The sequence below is a fragment of the Penicillium angulare genome (assembly GCF_028827245.1).
Source record: "Penicillium angulare strain IBT 27051 chromosome Unknown utg000001l_segment0_segment0, whole genome shotgun sequence".
NCBI lineage: Eukaryota > Fungi > Ascomycota > Eurotiomycetes > Eurotiales > Aspergillaceae > Penicillium > Penicillium angulare.
The window spans coordinates 3,240,723-3,262,636 of record NW_026623160.1 but is presented as its reverse complement, the minus strand read 5'-3'; the positions used below and the strand labels follow the sequence as shown (position 1 = coordinate 3,262,636).

General features: G+C 46.8%; 10 protein-coding genes across 10 annotated transcripts; 5 read left to right on the top strand and 5 right to left on the bottom strand.

The window, feature by feature from the left end:
• Positions 1–301: 301 nt before the first annotated feature.
• N7478_001150 (SDR family NAD(P)-dependent oxidoreductase) lies at positions 302–1,247 on the bottom strand (the record flags this gene model as incomplete). The annotated part of the gene is made up of 2 exons (XM_056917365.1): positions 302–1,122; positions 1,184–1,247. 2 exons carry the CDS (start codon positions 1,245–1,247, stop codon positions 302–304), a joined length of 885 nt encoding a protein of 294 aa, XP_056785245.1.
• Positions 1,248–2,196: 949 nt separating this feature from the next.
• On the bottom strand, positions 2,197–3,913 carry N7478_001149 (putative cyclopropane-fatty-acyl-phospholipid synthase; the record flags this gene model as incomplete). Its single annotated transcript, XM_056917364.1, has 3 exons — positions 2,197–3,158; positions 3,229–3,715; positions 3,806–3,913. The coding sequence occupies 3 exons, from the start codon at positions 3,911–3,913 to the stop codon at positions 2,197–2,199; spliced, it is 1,557 nt and encodes a 518-aa protein (XP_056785244.1).
• Positions 3,914–4,820: 907 nt separating this feature from the next.
• On the top strand, positions 4,821–6,249 carry N7478_001148 (alpha/beta hydrolase; the record flags this gene model as incomplete). The annotated part of the gene is made up of 3 exons (XM_056917363.1): positions 4,821–5,154; positions 5,243–5,351; positions 5,415–6,249. 3 exons carry the CDS (start codon positions 4,821–4,823, stop codon positions 6,247–6,249), a joined length of 1,278 nt encoding a protein of 425 aa, XP_056785243.1.
• A 1,458-nt stretch (positions 6,250–7,707) lies between these two features.
• On the bottom strand, positions 7,708–9,073 carry N7478_001147 (uncharacterized protein; the record flags this gene model as incomplete). The annotated part of the gene is made up of 3 exons (XM_056917362.1): positions 7,708–8,480; positions 8,540–8,773; positions 8,845–9,073. The coding sequence occupies 3 exons, from the start codon at positions 9,071–9,073 to the stop codon at positions 7,708–7,710; spliced, it is 1,236 nt and encodes a 411-aa protein (XP_056785242.1).
• A 400-nt stretch (positions 9,074–9,473) lies between these two features.
• Positions 9,474–10,193, top strand: N7478_001146 (tropomyosin; the record flags this gene model as incomplete). The annotated part of the gene is made up of 3 exons (XM_056917361.1): positions 9,474–9,491; positions 9,653–9,957; positions 10,031–10,193. The coding sequence occupies 3 exons, from the start codon at positions 9,474–9,476 to the stop codon at positions 10,191–10,193; spliced, it is 486 nt and encodes a 161-aa protein (XP_056785241.1).
• Positions 10,194–10,552: 359 nt separating this feature from the next.
• On the bottom strand, positions 10,553–11,260 carry N7478_001145 (rRNA-processing protein RRP17; the record flags this gene model as incomplete). Its single annotated transcript, XM_056917360.1, has 2 exons — positions 10,553–11,011; positions 11,072–11,260. The coding sequence occupies 2 exons, from the start codon at positions 11,258–11,260 to the stop codon at positions 10,553–10,555; spliced, it is 648 nt and encodes a 215-aa protein (XP_056785240.1).
• Positions 11,261–11,473: 213 nt separating this feature from the next.
• On the top strand, positions 11,474–12,601 carry N7478_001144 (Ac45/VOA1 transmembrane domain-containing protein; the record flags this gene model as incomplete). Its single annotated transcript, XM_056917359.1, has 5 exons — positions 11,474–11,568; positions 11,621–11,919; positions 12,003–12,107; positions 12,160–12,405; positions 12,462–12,601. The coding sequence occupies 5 exons, from the start codon at positions 11,474–11,476 to the stop codon at positions 12,599–12,601; spliced, it is 885 nt and encodes a 294-aa protein (XP_056785239.1).
• Positions 12,602–13,241: 640 nt separating this feature from the next.
• On the top strand, positions 13,242–14,402 carry N7478_001143 (uncharacterized protein; the record flags this gene model as incomplete). The annotated part of the gene is made up of 1 exon (XM_056917358.1): positions 13,242–14,402. The coding sequence occupies one exon, from the start codon at positions 13,242–13,244 to the stop codon at positions 14,400–14,402; it is 1,161 nt and encodes a 386-aa protein (XP_056785238.1).
• A 2,175-nt stretch (positions 14,403–16,577) lies between these two features.
• Positions 16,578–18,564, top strand: N7478_001142 (uncharacterized protein; the record flags this gene model as incomplete). Its single annotated transcript, XM_056917357.1, has 4 exons — positions 16,578–16,667; positions 16,867–17,013; positions 17,093–17,435; positions 17,495–18,564. The coding sequence occupies 4 exons, from the start codon at positions 16,578–16,580 to the stop codon at positions 18,562–18,564; spliced, it is 1,650 nt and encodes a 549-aa protein (XP_056785237.1).
• A 1,149-nt stretch (positions 18,565–19,713) lies between these two features.
• On the bottom strand, positions 19,714–21,262 carry N7478_001141 (EXS domain-containing protein; the record flags this gene model as incomplete). The annotated part of the gene is made up of 5 exons (XM_056917356.1): positions 19,714–19,781; positions 19,902–20,218; positions 20,289–20,962; positions 21,026–21,075; positions 21,178–21,262. 5 exons carry the CDS (start codon positions 21,260–21,262, stop codon positions 19,714–19,716), a joined length of 1,194 nt encoding a protein of 397 aa, XP_056785236.1.
• Between the last annotated feature and the right edge of the window lie 652 nt (positions 21,263–21,914).

Sequence of the window (21,914 nt, the reverse complement as noted above, 5' to 3'; positions counted from 1 at the left end):
GCGATCTTTTCTTATTTGGGCTTTCACATCAATTTGAGAAGGACAGTTTGTTTGGTACTTATGTCGGTTTCATCATACTAGTGAATATACACGAATTCATCTACAATTCTGAACGCGAAATTACCATCTCAATATTAACATGCGCAAAAAAAAAAGGGGAAGGGGGGGGGGTGGTGAAGGACAGACACATTAAAATGATCATTTGTAATTTATGAGTCAGGAAGTGAAGTGCAATGTCACTAATGACTTTTATCCTGATTGATAGCATGAGCAATATTGTAGAGTAACATTCAAATAGATCTCAAACAGTTCCAGTCTGAAGCAAAAATCCACCATCCACAACAATAGTCTGCCCATTAAGGTATTGATTCGAAACAGTGAATAGTACCGCCCCCGCCATATCCTCATCTTTACCAGGCCGCCCAGCAGGCGCCTTGCCCTGCAATTTATCTTTGGGAAGATTACTTTTCTGTTGCTCATCACTTTCCATAGCCGTCATTTCCGACGGGAAAACCCCCGGTGCAATGTTGTTGACTCGAATCTTCAGCCCAGAGGTAGTAATCTCATGAGCTAACATCTTCGTAAGATGAATAGCAGCCGCCTTGCTTGTATTGTAAGCAAAATGATTCTGAGCATCTTTAATGATTCCAGAAATTGAAGTCATATTAACCACCGTGCTGGACCAACCGGGGTCCTCTGATCCCTTCGTAAGGAGAGGGAGGAAGGCAGTAGTAGTGAAGAAGGAATGCGTGACATTGGTGCGCATTACTTCTTCCCATTCTTCGAAGGTGCTCGTGTTATGAAATAGTTCCTTTTGGAGTTCTTTGGGGTCCTTGAGGCTGGTATCGTGAGATGCAGATCTGATGCCGGCGTTGTTGATCAAAATGTGTAATTTGGACTCCTTGGATGAAATTTCCTCAACCAGCTCATGGATTGATTGCTTCGAGGTGATATCGGCCGTAACAGGAATAATTTGACCTGGAATATTCTTTCCGTGGATCTCTGCTACACGCTCTAATTTTTCACTTGTGCGACCGACGATGTAGACTTTCGCACCATTCACGGCGAGGGACTGTGTGGCCATCAACCCGATTCCTGATCCACCACCTGTGATAAGAGCAACTATAATTTATGTGTCAATGATTAGATCAAAATAATAATCAAAAGCCTTCAAGGTCAATACCTTTGTCTCTGACATTGAAGACATTCTCAAGTTTGAACTTCTGGTTACTATCTTGATTGGACATTGTGAGAGGAGCGGCAGACGTTGCGAGAGTAGATAAAATATTGAAATGTGTCGAAAAGGTTGATCATAGAAGGTCTCTTCGACTGTGCGCCAAAGGACATTTTATATGTAAGATCCTGTAATTCCAAACGTCAGTTTTGTCTTAAACTTGATTTGATACAGATGATATAGTTTATTGTCATTGGTGGGTATCACCCGTAGATCTCAGCTGAGAAATAGGTTCTGTATTAGTATTGTAAATATTAGCCTGGTATTAGTCATTATTGGCCGAGGACTAGTTCAGAATTGGTATGGACGAGACTATACCGCCCGGGAGGGACGGAGAAATACATCTGGGTGTTAGGTCATGATTACATACGACTACCATGGGCTGCCCAGTTTGAACTTTTGTAAAAAATTTTGGCTAATTCTTGTCTACCGCACTAAAGGGATTCATGGTTTCCTTCCTTGGAAGAACCGGCGATTGGTCATATACAGCCTCGTGATGGTTTCATAAGTTTAGATGATTTAATATTAGTCGCATTCCTGCATTTGGTACGGTTGCTACCAAAGTCAAATATCCAGCCAGAAAAGTTCCCCCAAGATTTGTGCGGGTTTGTGCACACTAGTAAGAGAAAAAGAGCTTCTAAGAGAACATCTTATTTAATTAAGAGCTTAGGATAATTAGGCCATATGAAGATGACACATAGCCTGATAGGCCCCAGGCCCCAAGCATTTCAACCACAGTGCCATATCACCCTCCATCATCATACAGGCAGTTTGAAGTATATTTGCTTAGAGTCATAGTCGTATCATGAGTCTAAATAATTTTATGTACAACATGTTCGGCGCTGCGATTAATGGAGCACATTGCCGTTGTTCCGACTTCATTGGGCATTTGATTGATATATTACCGTTCACGGAGATCGTATCGGACCAGCACATAAGAGAACGGACAACAGCTTAAGAATCTAAAGATCCTTCTTAACAACGTGAGCCTTGGGAAGGGTACCGTTGGCACGGTCAATGGCAGCTTGGCGAGCACCGGTAAGGCCAAACTGGGACTGAATGCCCTCAACACGGTGGGTGGAGTTGATGTTCTTGACAAGAGTGAGTTGCCAGCAGGTAGCACCACCCTGGCGGGAGGTGATGGTGGAAGCAGCAAGGAAGTACTCCCAAATTCGGAACCAGCGCTTGCCGTACTTAGCCTCGACCTTGTCCTTGTTGCCCATCCAGTTCCTGTACCAGCGCCAGAGGGTAGCAGAGTAGTGAACGCCGATGGTGTCAATACCCTTGATCTCAAAGCCAGCGCCCTCAAGGCGGTCGACAACAAAGCCCAGAGGGGTAGAAGCATCAGCACCGGGGAAGATGTACTTGTTCATGAAAAGACCCCAGATAAGGTCCTCGTACTGCCAGGACTTACGGAGACCAGCAATCTGAAGGAAAAAGACACCATCGTCATCAAGCATGTCGTAAACCTGGCTTAAGAAAGTGGAGAAGTGACGAACACCGACGTGCTCGGCCATCTCAAGACAGGTAATCTTCTGGTAGCCACCATCGGCACGGGGAGAATCACGGTAATCGGCGCAAACGATACGGCTCTGAGATTCCTCAATGCCAGCCTTGCGGAGACCATTGTTACCCCAGGCAGTCTGATTGCGGCCGAGTGTAATACCAGTAACGTGGGCACCGTAATGGACGGAAGCATACTTGGCCAGTGTACCCCATCCACAGCCAAGGTCCAGGATTTTGTCACCAGGTTGAACACCGATCTTCTCACAGACAACAGCCAGCTTATTGTCTTGAAGTTCCTCGAGGGTCTCCTCCTTGTTGACATCACTGATGATACCAGAAGTGTAGATCATGCGAGGGCCGAGGAACCAGGCGTAAAAGTCATCGCCGCGGTCATAGTGGTCACGAACCTGCTCCTCATCTATATAACAGTTAGCTTGAATGGAAATAGAGAATATATGGAGCAAATTCAATTATATAGAACAACTTACCCTGAGAACGGGTGTGCAGCAGCATTTCAGGAATGAAACCAAACAAGAAGTGCTTGAAAAGACCCATGGTGAACTTGAAGTTTGCCCAGTCATGACGATACTCAAGTGCCTCTAGAGCATCGATCTTGAAGTCCACCTCACTATTGAAGTATTTCTCGTAGAAGACCTCCATGGGAATCTTGCTCTTACCACGGTAAGTAGCCTTGTCATGCTCGCTGTGGAAGTTCAAGTAATACTCGACAGGGCGGCCGCAGTATTTGGCCTTCTCGGTCTTGCGGGGAGATATAGAGGAGGAGACGGTCCAGAAAGCCATAAGAACGGGGATTGTGGTGAAAATGGCAAAGAAGATGATAGTATAGAAGCCTCCGCCAACCTGGCGAGCAAGCCACCAAGGCACCAACAGGACGAGAGCAATCATTAAGCCATTGGAGAAGCTGTCGCTACCAGGGGAATCGGCCGGGACTGGAGCATTCTTGATAGCTGGATACTATCAAAAAAATCATTAGAACCTTAGCTTTACAAAAGGCTGTGCTCAGAGCTGGTCCCGAGCTTAGATACTAGCTATCTATCTGCTCACCAAAGTAGTAGGAACGCCGCAGTCGAAGGCGGGCTTGGTCTGCTCAAGAACAGGTGGAGTCTGGATGAACTCGAAGTCCACAGTAGACTCCGGATGAGTGGTCGTCATAGCGGCGAGGTTTCCAATTGAGACGAGTACGAAAGAGCTAAATAGGAGAACCCCAGAGTGTAAATAGTATCATGGCAGTTCCAGGGGCGGTGAGGAGTATATTAAGTGGTGCTCCGTGCACTTAAAGCCTAGACCCGCCTACAAACTACCCGCCTACGTATACTACAATTTTGTATGAAGATCCGGTGGAGATGCTATGTAACAAACGCTACTATCATGATGGAGTATCGCTACCACTTGCTTTAACGATTGTTGAGCTTCAATTCGTTTGGGCAAGCCAGGCCATACATATATTCACCTTAGAGAATGACATGTGTAGAGTCGATTAGTAATGACTTCGCAATGCCCGGCTAAATTATATTAATGTGCTGCTTACGTTTGCCCAGTCCTAGTTTCTACTATTTCAAACTTGAAGGCATGGAGTTCAAGTTTTCGCACAGTAAACCCATCATTTGAAGTCAATGCAGTGGCCCCATCCCACGTGGGGGCCGTATAGAATGAAAATCAACTCTAAACTTTATAAATATGCCTGAAAGCCAAGTGCCAAGCGGGCATATAGTTCATACGATTACGTCCAAATACCGTCACTTCGGCCCCGGGGGCTATTCGGTTTCACTTGGCCGTTACTCTGGAATTTATCTAGTAATAAACAATAGCGTCCGATTCAGGAGGTACCTGATCCTGAGCCTCGGCATTTCTGGGCAGCGTTTAGTGCGGGGGCTGGATGGTTACTATAGGCGATCACGCTCCGCATTAACTGGGGTCTGGATCTCCGCTTGGCAACGAACGTCACTCTATATCTACCCTCTCTCAGCGAGAGGACATTTATACATTATCCATTATCCATATTTAATCTTCTTTTGAGCTTCTTGTCTCGGGATAATTTCTCTCGGATTACCTATTCACGATGACTCTCCCTTTCCAGATAGTCGAGCATACGCTCCCAGGTCAACACATTCGAGATTACCCGAACAGTACCAAGGAGAGTCAGGAAACTGTCCTCCAAATCGCTATCAAGCAATATATCCCTTTGGATCTTCCTATGCCTATCCCTGATAATGCTGTCACTATTATCGGGGCACCGGGGAATGGTACTCCGAAAGAATTGTACGAGCCTCTCTGGGAAGACCTATACGCCGAATTAAAACAGAAACAAATTCCGGTACGTGGAATCTGGGTAGCCGACATATCCAACCAAGGAGCAAGTGGAGTTCTCAATGAATATACCCAAGGTGATCAAAGTATGTTTCCCATTCAAATTTCTGTATCATAGCACCGTGGCGATGACCAGCGCAAGAAGAGGATGCTAATAAGGATACCAACTCAAAGCGGGCTGGTGGGATCACTCTCGTGATCTCCTCCATATGGTCAACCATTTTCGCGACCAATTCACTCGTCCAATAATTGGCGTCGCGCATAGCATGGGAGGTGCCCAACTGTAAGACCACAAAATTTACCTCCCTCCCCAAACACTTGGAAACCGATCTAACAAAATGAGCAGAGTAAACCTTTCCATCATCCACCCACGTCTTTTCTCCACACTGGTTCTTTTCGATCCCGTCATCATGGCAGAAGGTTTCGGAGGCTCAAGCTCCAAACCAACCCCAAACCCAGCGATCTTCTCAAGTCGCCGTCGGGATCTCTGGCCCAGCGCCGAAAAAGCAAAAGAAGCCTTATCAAAAGGCCTCAAGCGATGGGACCCCCGAGCACGTGAAAGATACTTCACTTACTGTCTTCGCAATGTCCCAACAGCTATCTATGATCCTGCAGATCCCAAAGTCGGATCAAAAGCAGTAACATTGACAACAACAAAACATCAAGAATCATGGACCTACACCACACCCAACCTTGAGCCCGAGTCTCTCGACAGACTACTACTAGCCGACTGGAGTCCCAAACGAGAGAGACCATTCTTATTCTCCCGTCCAGAATGCTGGTCGTCTTTTCGACATTTGCCACATTTGAGACCAAGTGTTCAATTTGTATTCGCTGGTAAGAGCTATCTTTCGCCGCCTGGTGCGCAAGATGCGAAGATGCAGGTTACCGGCACACTTGCGGGGGGCAATGGGGGTGTTGACGCTGGGGCAGTGGAAAAGGCTGTTCTGGAAGATGGGGAGCACACGTTTGTGTTTGATAGGGTAGGATGGTGTGCTGGTGTCTCGAGTCAATGGATACAGAAGTGGTATAATGGGTGGTTGGCGGATGAGAAGTTTTGGAAGGAGTATCGAAGCCGGCATTCGGATGAGAATATGCTTAGGTTGTCGGAAGAGGCGCTGTTGGTTGCTAAGATCAATGCCGGGACTAAGAGAGAAGACTTCCCCAAGAGTAAACTGTAAATAATAGATGAAGGTTAGACACATCTTGTTCATACCGTATAATAGAATTTCTATATAAGTATAATTTCAATATGAAAATACCATGAGATAGCTGCAGCCCTGGGGCTTACAGCTAAACATTGAAACCTTTGAAATAGAGAAATGAAGTATAAATTTGGAAGCATATACACCGGATTTTAGGCCACGCAAGTTGGATTTCCGTTTCCCCGGGGCCGTCTTAGCGCTCACCCCTTGCCGCCTGGAGAGAAATATGTCTTCCTACACAACAATGTATCTAAGAAGCGCTTCCTTGAAGCATATGGACCCCTCTGATATCTATATTATGAGGTATATCACGTGATCTGATTCGTCTACTATATTCGAGGTAGATCTGGATGGACAAAAGTGTGCATTGAAGCTTTTCCACGACAACGGCGGCTATACCGAAAAAGGTCGTGATGTGAACAGATTTCGCTGCGAATCAAATGCTTATAAGAAGCTTCTCGCTTCTGGTGTCTGTACGCGCGGTTTCGTGCCAAAATTCTACGGCTATATCGATTGAATGGATCCCGCTGCATTTTATCCTGCTTTACAATCTTTCGCCCGTGACAAGCTAAACTGAGAGCAATACTGCTAGAATATTTCCCAAATGCTGAGGGTTTGAACTGCGTGAACTACTCGGACGCGCTCTCTCCCCAGGCAATTGAGGGCATGAATGAGATACACAGCGCGGGTGTTCACCAAGATATCTGGGTTTGCGGAAGCTCTGGTATGGGTTCCGTTGCTATATTGGAATCATTTAGTGTGCTAACTAACGAATACAGAGAGATGACCAGGCGGAGGGACTCCCGCCGAATACAAAATTATATTAAGAACCCCATACCTAGGTAGGCGTCTATATATTATGACAGCGCTTGGTCGCATTTACGTATGTGGCCTAAAATCCGGTACATACTACAGGTACTACATACGTGTGAAGACTCCAGATAGATAGAGTACTACCCTGGCTCTGCAGCGGTTACTAGATCCTTCAAGTTCAAGTTATAGAGTTGCACCATATAGATTGTTCAACTTAAAAGTAAATGGTGGTTGTACAACTGAATTTAATTTCAAAGATGGTATGTAGCTATCCTCCTTCTGGTTCTTTTAATAATAATAAGGTTGGAAACCGCTACGTATAGAGAAAATGTATGACCCAGACAAACGAGCGGTAGGATCAAAGTTGTTGGAGACCAAAAAAATTGAATTCATGCAAATTAAGCATGACAAATACGGAGAAGTCTGTTCAAAGCCCCCAAAATAATCTTCTACCGTCCTCCGGCGGTATCTTCATAAGAAGCACATTTCATGACTCATCCTTCCCATACTCCAGCCCAGATAAAGTAAACAAACTCAAAGAAAATACAATTGCGAAGTTATTCAGTAACAGGAATCAAGTCCATTGCTATGGCCAATAGTAATATCAAAGAGGTATGACATCTACAGCGTGAGCTGAAAGTTGTCTGCCTCATCATCTTCCTCAAAAATCGACGGAGACTCCTCAAGCTCCTGTCCAGCATTCTCATCGGTATCGAAGTAGCCAGCGGCCTTGCAACGGATCCACATCTCTGATCCCATAGAGGGAAGACCGTAAAGCTGCACATAGGTCTCAGGGGAGAGTTTGGTCTTCGCGCTTTGCTCTGAGACGGTATTCTGGCGCAGTGTAGATGACACACTTCGGCCCTTGGAGTAACCAACGGTAGTGTTGGCGTTCGCAGCAGCAGCGGTATTCCGCATAGTTGATGGGTTAGATGGGACTCGAGCGTGCTTTTTAGGCATCAATATAGAGGATGCAATGCTTGACTTAGGAGCAGCGGCGACCCTAGCTGGGGTAGACCTGACATTGGGTGCAGACAGGGCAGCAGCAGCCTCTCGAGAGCGAAGGGTAGATATGCTTCGGGCGGGTTGAGGGGCGGGTGATGCTACTCTAGAGCGAGTAGTCGGTCCCTGTGGTGCCCGGAGAGGCGGGCTGATATTCTCGTCTTCGCTTGCTTCGCCAAATCCAACATTATCCAATTGCTTCATGATCATCTCATCGACATACTTGTCGCACTTGATAGAGTCCTCCTGAAACTTGCGCTGCTTTCGTGTGAGACCATCACTGCCAACCTCTTGTCTTCCATAAACGCTTTCGAGCCCAATGGCACGGTTCCGGGGTTTAAATTGAGGGTAGGTGGTATCGTAGGCAAGGTCATCGGGTATGTCTGGGAGATCTGGAGATTATCAGCACCATAGTCAAACATATTTCTTTATGATCTGATCAGGTAAGTACCTCTAGGCTTCGGTGGCATGTATTCAATATCCGGCACATCGTCATGGACCGTATCGACATGGACTTTCGTTTGAGGTTGTTGCGTCACCGGGGCAGCCTTCTTGACCTTCTGAGTTGAGGCCTTTCGGTTGGTCTTCTCAGGCTTCAATGTGCCTCCGAAGGGAGCTGGCGTTTGGAGACCCTTAGCTTTGAGATTGGTTGTCTTGTTACCCAGAGGCGCACGATTCTTTGTGTCTGTATCAGCCGAAGGGTCAGCATATTGTCCATTCAACACATTTGTATCCCACACAACAGAGCTCACATACCCATAGGGGTCTGGAACACATCTTTAACGGGTTTTCCATTCTCCAAGCGATTTCCATTGCCTTTCACAGTCTGTTTGCCGAACGCGATCGTAGTATTTTCATCATTCAGGCGAACCTTTCTTCCCGGAGTCTTTGGCGCTAGTTGTTTCGTTCCTTGGTTCAAAGGCTTGTTTGCGGCGACAGTTTGATGAGTATTCACCAGGTTTTCCTGGTCACGGAGAGCCAGCATTTTGGCGGATTTGGATTGTGGATACACATGCAGCTTCGAAAAGACGGTGAATTGAAGACGCGGATGGGTCGAGTTCTAGATGGAAGGACTTGTTGTCGGGAAGCGGTTGCCCGTGGAGACGCGGGCGATCGTAGTGCTGTCATTGGCTAGGCGGTGAAAGCGGGGAGTCCACTGTACGGTACCAGCGTAAAATGGGTGAAAGAGGTGAAGAGTGTTTTAGTGGTGCCTGACTCAAGTGCTCTGTAACTTAACTCACTGTAAATAGTCAGCAATTATTCTTCCTTCCCCAATCCACCCAACCCCACCATCTCATCCCAACTCTCCCTGCTTCGCTGAGCGATAGCCCTTTTTTCTTCCTTTCACTCATACATATTACTTTGTCGTCGTTGACTATTTCAAAATGGATCGCATCAAGGAGGTGAGTGTTTATAACCCCCCCTGTCTGGCGGGGTAGCTTGGACAGCTGTACCTCTTTTCCCCTCCCCCCGTCTGTGCATATCGCCCGCATCACACTTTTGTCCCCTAATTTTCTAACATTCACAACTCATGGAAACTAATGCTAATGAATTCTGGGAATAGCGTATGAACAATCTCCGTATTGAGGCCGACGAAGCCCACGAGAAGAACGAGGACCTCCAAGGCAAGATCAAGACTCTGGAGCAAGAGAACCTGTCCAAGGAGCAGGAAATCACATCCCTCAACCACCGAAATGCTTTGTTGGAAGAGGAGGTCGAGAAGCTGGAGGGCTCCGTGAAGGATGCCAAGGATGCTGCTACCACGAGTGCCCAGCACGACACCCAGAACGAGGCTCTTCAGCGCCGAGTGCAGCTGCTTGAGGAGGAGGCTGAGGAGAACGAGAAGACCCTGCGGGAATCCAACGAGAAGTATGGTCTATTCATCTCCACTATAAATTACAAGACTGCATTTCTAACTTTTTTTTCTTTTCCTTTGCATCAGGCTCCGCCAAACCGATGTCAAGGCTGGTCACTTCGAGCGCAAGGTGCAAGCACTTGAGACCGAGCGCGACCAGTGGGAGTCCAAGTACGAGGAGATGTCAAAGAAGTTCAACGACTTGCAGAAGGAGCTGCAAGAGCTCGAGGTCTCCATCAGCAACGTTTAAGCTGGGAAAGTCTCCGAATTTGGGTGTCGGGTGTCAGGTTGGGTTGGATGCAGGCTTTCTTCCCCTTGTTCCAGCAGCTATTTTTTTCTCATACTGTGACCGATTGCGTTACTTGCCGCTCTATCATGCTGGGGACAGTGTCTTCTAGCTATTTATGCCATGTTGACTACGTTGTCGCCTCATCCCCTGTTGCACGAATTAATGGCCTTCTTGTGGTCAATGTTCTCGTGAATCATAGAAATTTTTTATTGACAATCAGGGCTTTCAATGACAAAATTATAACTCCAAAGAAACTTAGATAACATGGTATCAACAAATCGCACTTATAAAAAGATATAAACGGGGGAAGTAGCCAGCGATCACTCTTCTCTCCGGGCCTTGGCTTTCTTCGACTTTGATGCCCGTTGCTTTGCCGCCGTGAGTTTGCGATCTGTTTTGCTCTCGTATCGGAATTGCTTCTTCTTCTTCTTGGGCTTGTCTGACTTCCAGGACTTTTTGGCAGGCTTTTTCTCTGGCTCTGCCGTCTCGGCTGGCGCCTTTTTGGCTTCCTCCTCTGCATAGTCTTCGCCGCGGACCGACTTCAGGAGTCCTTCTCGGGAGGTGTCCATTTCCTCAACAGTCACCGTAGTGTATTTGTCCTCGTCGATGTATTCAGCCTCGTAGTCAACGGCCGGTGGTTCCTCAATACCCTCCCATTCCTGATCGTCCTCGTCGTCCGAGCCGCTGCTTTCACTGTCGTTTTCCTCTTTCATGCGCTTAAGTTGCCTTTTGTGTTCCTCCATGACTCGATTGAAATCCGCCGCTCGCTCTTCACGAAGCTAATAATTCCTGGGTGTTGGTAAATGATTTTCGACCGCCTGAGTAAGAGGACCACATACCCTTTTTCTATCTTGTCTTTTCTCCTCTTTCATTTTCTTTTCTGCGATATCCTGTGCATGCTTGGCGCGCTGCACCTTGCGCTTGTGGAATCCAGTAAGATATTCATGGCGGGCATCGTTGTCGAAATTGACCTCCTCCACTTTGTCAACGGTCACTCTGCGTTTTTTATTATTGAAATAGGGACCCATGGCGAACACAAATGTGCTAGTAGAGCACTAGTTCACAGCAATTAAAGGAAATGTCGATGTGACGGCGTTGTTGTAGTTTGATCGCACCGAAGAAAAAAAAAAGTTGGTTCTAAAAAGCTCAAGGCGGGCCGGACCCATCGACCGCCTCCGAGGCCAAGTCGGACCTTCCATTGGCAACATCACCCTCCCCGACACCATCTCCAACTAAACACAATGCATCTGAGCAAATTCGGGCTGCTCGCCCTTGGGGCAGCTGCAGTTGATGCTTTCCGTGACACGTCTCCATTTTTCATGGCATCGACCTCCGAGTATGTCCCATGCGAATCTTGGGGAGCTTTCGCCAGCTAATCGATTGTCTAGGCTCCTGACGAACTCCGCATATATTAAGAATGGCGCTTCCGTGTACGATGAAATTTCCTCCGCTCTGAGCACCTGTCCATCAGACTACTATGTTGTCGTCTCCCAGCCTGGCGTGCACAGCTCCGACTTCTCGACTCGCAAGTCCGCACCCCGCCTCGGTGCGAAGATGCTGGGCAAGGACAAGTCGATTCATTCAAAGATGAGCGTGAATGAGGTTGTCGGAGAGTTAGACGCAAAGCAGATTAAGAGTTTACTGGTAGAGAAGTGCGGAGCTGAAACGACCGCGATTGATGCTTCCTGTGAGTTGCCATGTTGATCCATGATCCGTCCTGAGCCTGGTAGGGACACCTCGGAAGAGCTCACACTAACAACGATTCAAAAGCCGGATCTTATCCCACATATTTTGAGTCTGGCCCTCGGGTCATTGACATCGAGTTCGCTATGCTTCCTCTAAGCTCCAGCCGCACCCAACAACTTTCCGACAATGGTACGTGGGCTGCCCCGCTAGGTCATATTTATTTAGCTCTAACTTTCGCCAGATGGCCTTCTTGCCGATATCATCGATCGTATTCCTTCCTCCTCTAAGTATACTATTATCTACGTCACCTCGCCCAGGGAGTTCCCTGAAAGCGACTCTGTCGTGTACGAGCCCTTCGAAGAATTCAACCACGACAATGTCCACATGGACCTCAAGCGCGACTACTCTGCCCGCGCTGACTCAAGCCCCTCTGGCTCTTTGGGTCGTCAAACCTCTTTGTTTGATACATATCAGTATTTCACGCCAGGTTCGTACTCATTTTGATATAACCAGGGGCGTTCTTCGATACTAATCACCCAACAGGTCTCTTCATGGGCTTCCTGGCCTCCTTTTTCTTCCTCATGATTCTCTACATCGGTGTCAATGCTTTGTCCAGCCTTGAGGTCTCTTACGCCGCTTTTGAGAAGGACACATCCGGTGCTGTGCAGAAAAAGCAACAGTAAATAAGTTGGGTGACATTTCTCATTTGCAATGTTTTTGGTGCAAGTTCATACCTTGCTCGATGCATGCTACAATTGAATTTTTCTTTTCAATCTCGGGTCCAGGGGCATTGTTATTTTAGTTTTCTTGTATGATATATCACAATTGCTATTTCACTTAGAATTGAAGCATCATGTGACACATCGGCCTGAGGCGCCCCGTTTAGCGTAGCGTAGAGAAGGTCACTTGGCGTCTTTTCGCTTCCTTCGACTTCTCGTTTACACAGAAAGAACTTTTCTCCCTCTCTTCCTCTTTCGTTATTTACTGGACCTTTTCGCTCGTTGTGAGGGGACTGCCACTCGTTTTAACAAAGATCCCCAATGGGTTGTGCCCCCGTACAGAGATCCTTCTAGCACCTCTAGAAGCACTCCCCCTGGATCGTCCAAGCCGCAACATCAGCGATCGTTCTATTGAATAGAGGGAACACCAGATATCTTCTTACCAGGAAATTTCTTTGCATACTCCAGGCTTTTCTTGTCCCCTAGGGACTGGCGGTTCTACTGTTTTTTACGCTCACACTACATACATATTATCCGCTTACCCCGAGACCCGCTGTGGAGAATTGATCACCAATTCAATTGTTTACCAGGCGACCCAGGCACCATGCGACTTCTATCACGTCGGTTCAGAAAGGCTCGGCCGAGCATTTTGTTCCTTGTAATTCTCTTATTTGCCATCATTGCTCGAGTGTCAGCGGAGACGGCGAGTGACAAGACTACGGATACCGTTGCCGACGCCCAGACCACCGACGATCGCTCCACCACTGAAAGCACCCCTAGCGTGACTAGCAGCACTGAATCGACTACTGAATCAACCTCTTCCACTACGTCAACGTCGGAGAAATCTACAAGTACAACGTCGGAGTCCTCGACTACTTCCACTACCATGGACTCCACAACCACGACTTCCTCGACATCGTCGTCTACGACATCTTCTACCTCCTCCTCCTCCACCTCCACTTCATCTGACAGCACCACAACAACATCATCCGTTTCCACAACAACGACATCAACATCCTCATCCTCGACCACAACTGCCGCCGCAGTTGTCACCGTACCCCCAACTGTCGGAGCGCCCTATTTACAAACATCCAATACGCCCGAGGGAACCGTTTTTATTGCTGTGGGAGCCATCCTCGGCTTTATTGCGCTGGCCGTCCTCGCCTGGCGGGGAATGGTGGCATGGTCCGTGAATCGCTCAGTACGGCGCGCAGCCATGGCACAATCTGCCGAGTCGAAGCGCCTATTACGCCACAGTCGAAAGAAGCGCTCTACAGCCGTTTATTCCGCCGCACCAGCAATGGACGTCTCGCTCGATAAGCTTGGCACAGCCACTCGCGCATCATACAAGCCATCGCGACGAGTCCCCAGCAACAGCAGCGGACTGTTCTATTCGCCTACTGCAGGTAATGCCGGTGGATCGAATCCTAATGTAAATGCCGCCGGCGCCAACCGAAACTCAAGCTACCTCCCCGCCGGCTTCTACGCTGCTACTGGCACCTCCACGCCAACTCGAGACTCTATCAACCCTCATGCTGGCATGGTGTCACCCCCAAATTACGCTGCAAGCTCGCCATCTCTACCGCCAACAGGTGGTTACCAAGATAATCCTCATAACTCGCGACAATCGTATGCAGCTGCCTCGAGCAGTTCGTTAAACTTGAACCAGAACCAGGCTCAGGGCGGTCGCGCACCAAGTGCGTACTTGGAAGATCTGTTTGAAAACCATACATCGCCTCGCAATAGCGAGTATGGTCGTAGGTAAGGCGCTATGAGCTATGGATTTACGTATTTTGTACGACGTGGAATGATATGAGCGGTTTCTTTCACGACATTCGAACTTCAGCTTTGATTCTATTTCTGTGTTCTATATTTGGCCATTCGCAATTATTACGATCTCACTATTTTACTCATGTGCTTCCCGCTTCTTGCGAGTTGGCGTTTCACAGGCGCCTGTTGCATCCAGTGCCTGGGATTTGTCTTTACCTTGTTATGTCAATAGGAGTTTCTCTTTACCTAATCATTGAGCGGCATTTTGATTTTGATTTAGTAGTTGCCATTCCATTTCCATGAGGCTTCAAATAAAACAAAAACACAATGGATTATCTAGTTTTATTGTGGTATGGCTCAAAAAAATACCCGTGGACATTTACATTATGACCCGTGGTCCGTAATGAGAGGCACGGCCCGAGTCTTTACCCAGGTGAATGCTAGTTCAAATCTGGATGCGCAACATATACCCATGCTTACTTGTTAGAAACCGTGATAAATTTAAGACAAATATTGAAAGATGATCATCAGGCACACGATTTGAGTGAGGACCCATCAGCCCAGGCGTTATATCCCGAGATACTGCACAGGTGCAACCTCCTGGTGCAGCGAGAGGAAATACACTACAAGTCCACAGTTCTATTCCTCATGTCTATCAGACAAATTAGACAAGCTCTAGGCCTCGGAGGTTAGTTATACTCCGCCATAGCATTTGTAAACTTTACGGTGGATTTCAAGATACATTGTACCCATCAACTACTGTACACGACGGTATTCTCAACTTCAATGTTTTTAACCAGGCACCAAAGTCAAATCAAAGACCAAAGACTTCCTGTGCATATGCATCAACCCATATGCATCTGATTTTGCATCGTGGACAAATAATATCGGACTGACAAGCATGTGTCTAGAAGTGAGCGTACCGACTATACCAAGTTTGATCATTCTCATCGCATCACAAGATCGTGGCTTCAGCTTCATCAAATCCAGGAATCATGCTTATATATTCAGTAGATCCAGCATTATGACAACAAGTAATATAGGTCAGATTTTGAAGATCTCCAACTCGTATAAGCAAGTTATACATCAAGTCTCCATCCCATTCGATGCCCTGCAAGCTTGAGCACAACAAGTGGATAGATAGGTACAGATGAGCTCCACGATTTGGGCATATGCATACATCCAATCTGAAGTCTTGCCACCTCACTCTCTATATCTGTAACATTCCCAACGAATAATAATGCAGTAGACAATGCAGCCTAATATACGGATATTTAATCCGCCGTGATATAGGTGGACTGGAGCCTCCCCATAGCCCTATTTCTGCCTAACATAGCCCCTTCAACCCTAGAATATAGCTCTGCACATATCATCCAAAGTACCACAGATAGCCCAAATGGTATCTCTTTTATCCAGTGGAAATTCACCTCGTCGCGGTCCAGATCCACTTCAAGTTCCTAGAAAGTCTACCCGCAGCGTCTTACCTGGGATCAATACCAACACCCAACACCCAAAATACAATAAATCGAGCACAGTGAAAACGCCTTGAAATGCCACAGTCAATGGATTGGACAGGAATCTCAGCCTTAGGCCTTTTTAATTTCTGTCCCGTACTGTGGCCGCATAATGCCCAGTGCTGTGCGCCCCCAACCCCCACAGCTGTAGCCTATAGGATCTAGATCCCACGATTGGTAGATCAAGTAGTATTTTTGCCTGTGCAATTCAGCACAGCGTAACGCTTCGAATGTAAAATGTGTCATAAATAGGTATTTCAAGTCGGCCAAGTAGGTCCAAAATTAGCGGTTTAATGGCCGGGCGCGTATTGTTTCAAGTATTGAGTTTGTGATGTTGGCAGTGCCAGTATACAGTGCGGGCGTCTCGCCTATGGGATCTAAGCGCCCACGACATCAACGCCAACAGTAGAATCCACTAAAAACTGATATTCATGTTTCAGAGCGGTATTGTGCGCTTTTGATATTCTTGGAACTTCCTTGTTTTTTAATTTGCACAGTAATTTCTTTCCTTTGGGAATAGCGGTTTGCCTCATTCCAAGCTATTTAAAGGCCCCAGACCCCGACAATCAAATATCATCCTACTTCAAATCACATGTTGTCCAGCCTTCATAGTTAAATTTTTGACCACAGCGCACTAAAAAAACATTTAAAAAACCATGTTGGGCGAAAAATTTACAGATTTGAACTTTAGGGCTCAATTTGAGACTCTCGCTGCCCATCAAAAGACGAAAGATGATCTTATCAACGTGAGTACTGCTAACACCATTTCGTTGACATACGGCCATATTCATCTTATCAGGAGATCTCCGTATGGAGACTCCCGATACGACGTTTGCATCCCTGGCCTATATAGAAGCCAGGTTTCCTGGCATGGGCTTCCTTCCTTCCTCTCCCCATGCAGTTGCAGAAGAGTCTCCAGTACAACTAACATGGGGACTCATTTAGGATACCTTGAAAACTCTAGAACGATATGTGCAAGAAGTAAAGACTCTCACGTTTGAGCTGGAAGACGCAAAGAAGTCCCGTCGCTGCTACCAAGAAGAAGTTGAGCAACTCAAGATACAAGCCGGCGATTCGCAGAAAATCGTAACTGTGAGTAATATCCCGTCACGAGAATCTCCGATTGATATAAAGATCTATGGAAACAGAGACTGATTTATTTACTTTATAGTCTCGGAATAACTTTGTCGTTGTCCTTGTAGATGGCGATGGAGCTCTATTCCTCGATGAGCTTCTTGAAAAACCAAGAGAAGGAGCAAACGAAGCAGCCCGAAGACTCGGTCATAATGTGAAGATATCGCTTAGAGACAGCGGTGTCGACGCGGATAAAGTGACTGTTATTGTTCGAATCTTTGCAAACCTAAATGACCTGGCAAAAACTCTCTGCTTGACCAACGTCATTACCGCCAGGGCTGATCTAAACACGTTTGCCGAGCAATTCACCGTCAGTCGCGGCGAGTTCGACTTTATCAATGTTGGTCCTGGTAAAGAGAATGCCGACTCCAAGATAAGAAGTAAGTGAGAAGCAAAAAGCACACATACTCATGGAAGATGATAAACTTACGTTCTATAGATATGCTGGATCACTACCACAACAACTTTCAATGTAAACGAATTTTCTTCGCCGGATGCCACGACAATGGATACGTCAACGAGCTCCAGAAATACACAAGCGACCCAGATCGGATCGTTCTAATCGAAACAACTCCAGCACAACCCGCCTTCAAAGATTTACTCCCCTTCGCTATAACCCGATTCGACAACATCTTTCGTTCAACCTCCCTAACCGGAGAAGATCTATATCCAACCCCAATATCAGGAGGCAACTCACCCACACGACCTACCCCAGTTCGACCAGTCCTAGCCTCATATACCCCCTCACCACCACGGCCAACACCAGTCCAATCAGTCGTCCTAAATGGCCCCAGCTCCATTTTCAGCCCAGCACGCCAAACACCCAACAAACAAACCCTCATCCAAAAAGCCCCAGTCCAGGAACCTCCCAAACCCTCAACACTGATCAACATCACCCCAGTCCAGCCCCCACAAACCCCAGCATACACAAGCATCCCCTCAAACCTTCCCATCGCACAGCCCCAACCCCAACCGCACCCATCCCAATGGTCCAATATCATCTCCTCTGGCAACGGGGGCGTCTCAGTCCGCTACCCCCAAGCTCCAGCAGTGGTAACATCACAAAGCTACGCCTCTGCCGGCGGGCCAGGAAGCCACCAAAATATAAGCATAAAGACCGACAAATCCCGAACAATCGAATACAACGCTACAGGTCTTCGACTGGATACTCCGAACAAGAAACCCGCCGACCAATCCGCCTTCGATACATACTTCGTTAAGTTGTCGAAGGTGAAGAACGCAGACTGTAGGGGTTTCTGCAATTATATGTATTTGCAGGGAAAATGTAAGCGGGATTCAGCTTGTCCTATGGAGCATGAGGTGGTGCTTTCTGAGAGGGAGATTGCGGTGCATCGGTATCGGGCTAGATTAGGACAGTGTACGAATGGTCCTACTTGTTGTGATTGGGCTTGTTGTTTCAGTCATCATTGTCCTTATGTACCGAATTGTACGAGTTCGGATTGTAAGTTTGATGAGCATCTTTCTGGGTTGGAATTGGAGGTTTGGTAAGTTCTTTCCTATATAATGGTGACAGTCTGCTCATTCAGGCTGTTTCTTATTATATTTTTTTTCAAGCTACTGACGGGTTAATAGGCAGAGATGGACAGAGGGGAAACGATTCCCAGATATTGTTCGACAAGCTTAGATCGAATATTTCTTTCATTGCTCAAAGGTTAGGTGATAAGATTTGCTAGCTGGTTTATCAGTTTGGCTTTGATCGCTACGGTTTACTCTTATTTTTTTGTCGTTAAAGTTAAGTTTGAGCTTCAACTTGATCTTGAAATTGTCAATTTGTCAGTTTGTCGAACCATACATGTTATACTCGTCTTTTGATAGCGCATATACATACCGCAATGCAACTTCAAATTGATATTGCTTCCTATACTGAATAAAACCAAACCTAAACAGTCATTTACGTGCCCGCAGAATTTTGACGTAATGAGACCATAAGTAAGAATCATCTGTTGAATCCATAATGTACATGGTAGCCCGAAGCCCTAAGCAAACCCCAAATGCATCAAAAATAACAGAACAAGAGAAGAGCAAATCGAAAATAATTTATGTACAAAAGACCGGGTAAATGCATATTTCATCCAGCCGCATTAGACCAGATAAAAAAAAGAAAAGAAAGTGACAACCGGAAAAGAAACCCAACCCAACATTCGCCTTGAAGACGAATACCACATAAACACCAATTCATTCATAGCCCAAAAATTACCCAATTTAGGCTTGAAAAAGCCAAAGCCAAAGCCAACCAAAGTATCATGTCAAAAAGTCAAAGTCCCGAAACAAGATAATGGAAACACAGGTCGCGAAGGCGAGTGGGGTCCAGACATTGATGAAGTCAGGAAAACAACGACGGGCAGATGAACCAAGAAATGCGCATTCATACACCAAGCAAAACCAGATGTCCGGGTCTCATATCTATAACTATTCTAAGTTTGAAAAAGGGAAGGTAGAAAGAGAGAGAGGATATCGGGTAACAGAAAGACGAAAGAGAAGGAAGAGAAAGGGAGAGGATAATTGATCTCCGAGGCGGCCGCTAATCAAGGTGTGTTCTGTGTCTCATTCTCATACCAGTTGAAAACTGGAGGTTGGGTAGTGGTGTTTTGAAAGAAAACAGGCGTAATATGCAAATAACGAGCAATTTAATCAAATTCAATCCTGGAATTCCTTGCCATGGGATTCGGCACGAGGAAGGCTGTCGGAGGGTGTTGGATTCCTGACTGTTTTCATAGAAAGATACCGATTAGCAAGGGAAAGAATAGAACGAGAGCATGAGATGAGAAGCAGCGGCTTATTTGCTTATTTGAAACGTGATTAGGGAATTTCAAAATGAGACTTACAGTATTCGGCCTCGACACGAAAAAACACCCACATCCATCGTCGTGCCACCTCAAGAACCATCAACAAGTATAGTCCACTTTCGGTATCTGGAATCCACCCAAAACCTGGCAAGATGCGCCATAGCCATGAGAATCGGAGGAAGAAGTCCGCACCAATGGCGTAGTAATACAACTTATCGGAACGGAATTGACGATCATGGCGTAGTCCATAGGGGTACTGGCTGCTGTGGCGTTGCTGGGTGAGAAGCGTCAAGTCCCAATCCTTCACAACATCCCACCAGAATGAATATGCGGAGTTGATAACAGAGAAAATAAACCTGTGGCTGTTAGATAGGTCCGGTCAAGGCGGAAGCCCGCATTTATGAGATGCGAGAACAGGAAGCTTACAAAAGGCGCATAATCGTCATCTCACTGAGCCCGCGGAAGTCCCATGGATTATAATTTCGCATCTTGGCATTGAGCCAGATGACTGGAAAGGCGGTAGCATATTTCAAAGCGTTAGCCAAGTGCTGATTTGCCTTTGCGGCTTCGTGGGCCGAATTAGAGCGACGGGCCCGTAGGTATTCTGTTAGACATTGACGTAGTCGAATGACGCTCGGAGCGGCCACGATAATTGGTACAATGAAATCTTTAGCGCAGGCGCGGTTCGGCTTGGATGTTGCTGAGATGCCGTCGGTGAAAAACATGCAAAAGCTGACGTAGAGGTCGCCGAGAATGCGGGCGTAACTGGTCAAAGCATCGGCGAGGAGGATATCAGCGAATTTGCCATTTTGGGTATCTGCCAATCCTCCGATAACGATCCGTTTGAATGTTAGGAGGAAGCGGATTCGGCCAGCGCGGGCGGCACGGTTGAAAGGCCAGATGAGGATCAGGAGGAGGATGATGAAGATCGACAGCGGTACATAGTCTAGGTGCTCGACTAGTTCTCGCGAGCTGTGTGTGGTGAACCAGAAGGCGAATAGCCAGACGGTTAGAGGGATCGTAAAAAGGCTGGCTAGTCGAAATGTAGCGATATGATGAGGATTTGTTGGTTTATTGTATTTGATAAGACTGTGAACGGGCTAGAAGCGAATTGAATTAGCATTGGAATAGTTTATCCTCCCCAGCGACAAGCTACTACTTACAATATCGGCTTTGCTGAGATACAGTAGATTGAATCCCCATCCCCAGAAACCTGTGGAGACACCATCACGTCAGTACTTGAGTTCTTGGGCATCCTTTTCCCTGGCGAGGTTTTTTCTTTGTAGTTTTGGGGTCGCAGAAATAAGAATCTTACCCGCAACTAAGACGGCCGCTATGCGAATAGGGAAGGGAAAGATTATCCCAAATCCATCTAATTGCGCATGGAGATCCGCACCCATTATTCCATGGATCAGGGGTGTGGTGTGGTGTGGAGGAGGGTGAGGGGGAAGAGCGAAGGATTGAGGGATAAGTAGGACGGTCCCAAACGAGTTAAGAGCACACGAACTCCGTCGGGGTAAAGACCAAACGAGACCAAAAAACGCGAAAAACTTCGTATAGGAACAAGGGAACAGAACCGAAACGAACGACTTGGGGTGAGCTCTTTTGAGGATGAAGGTAAAAGGGAACTTTTCCCCGGCCGCTTGCAGAGGTTAATAAGCACGGTAGTAACGGGACGAAATACGCGCCCGCGGTGGGCTGCTTCATAGTAACTGGGATGCTCCACTAAGGGGAGAGGGTCGAGGGCTTCGCATTGGGTATAGCCAGAGAAATAGAGGATTCCTATTCCACTCTGTTCCACCATCCTTTCAGCAGCCAACGAAGATCCCTGCTGGATCGGCAGTCAGGGGGCGCTTGCGGGTTGGTCTCCCCAATCCACTTGCACTACGATGATGGCATGGGTAATCATTGCACCCACTTATATTTCCCTATTAGCGAACTCCACTTTGATTTGGTGATACAGTACAAAAAATAAAATAAAAATAAAAGAGACGAAAATACAATAGGTTCGATTGAAAATGCGAATCAGGGGGAAAAAGAAGGAAGATGGAT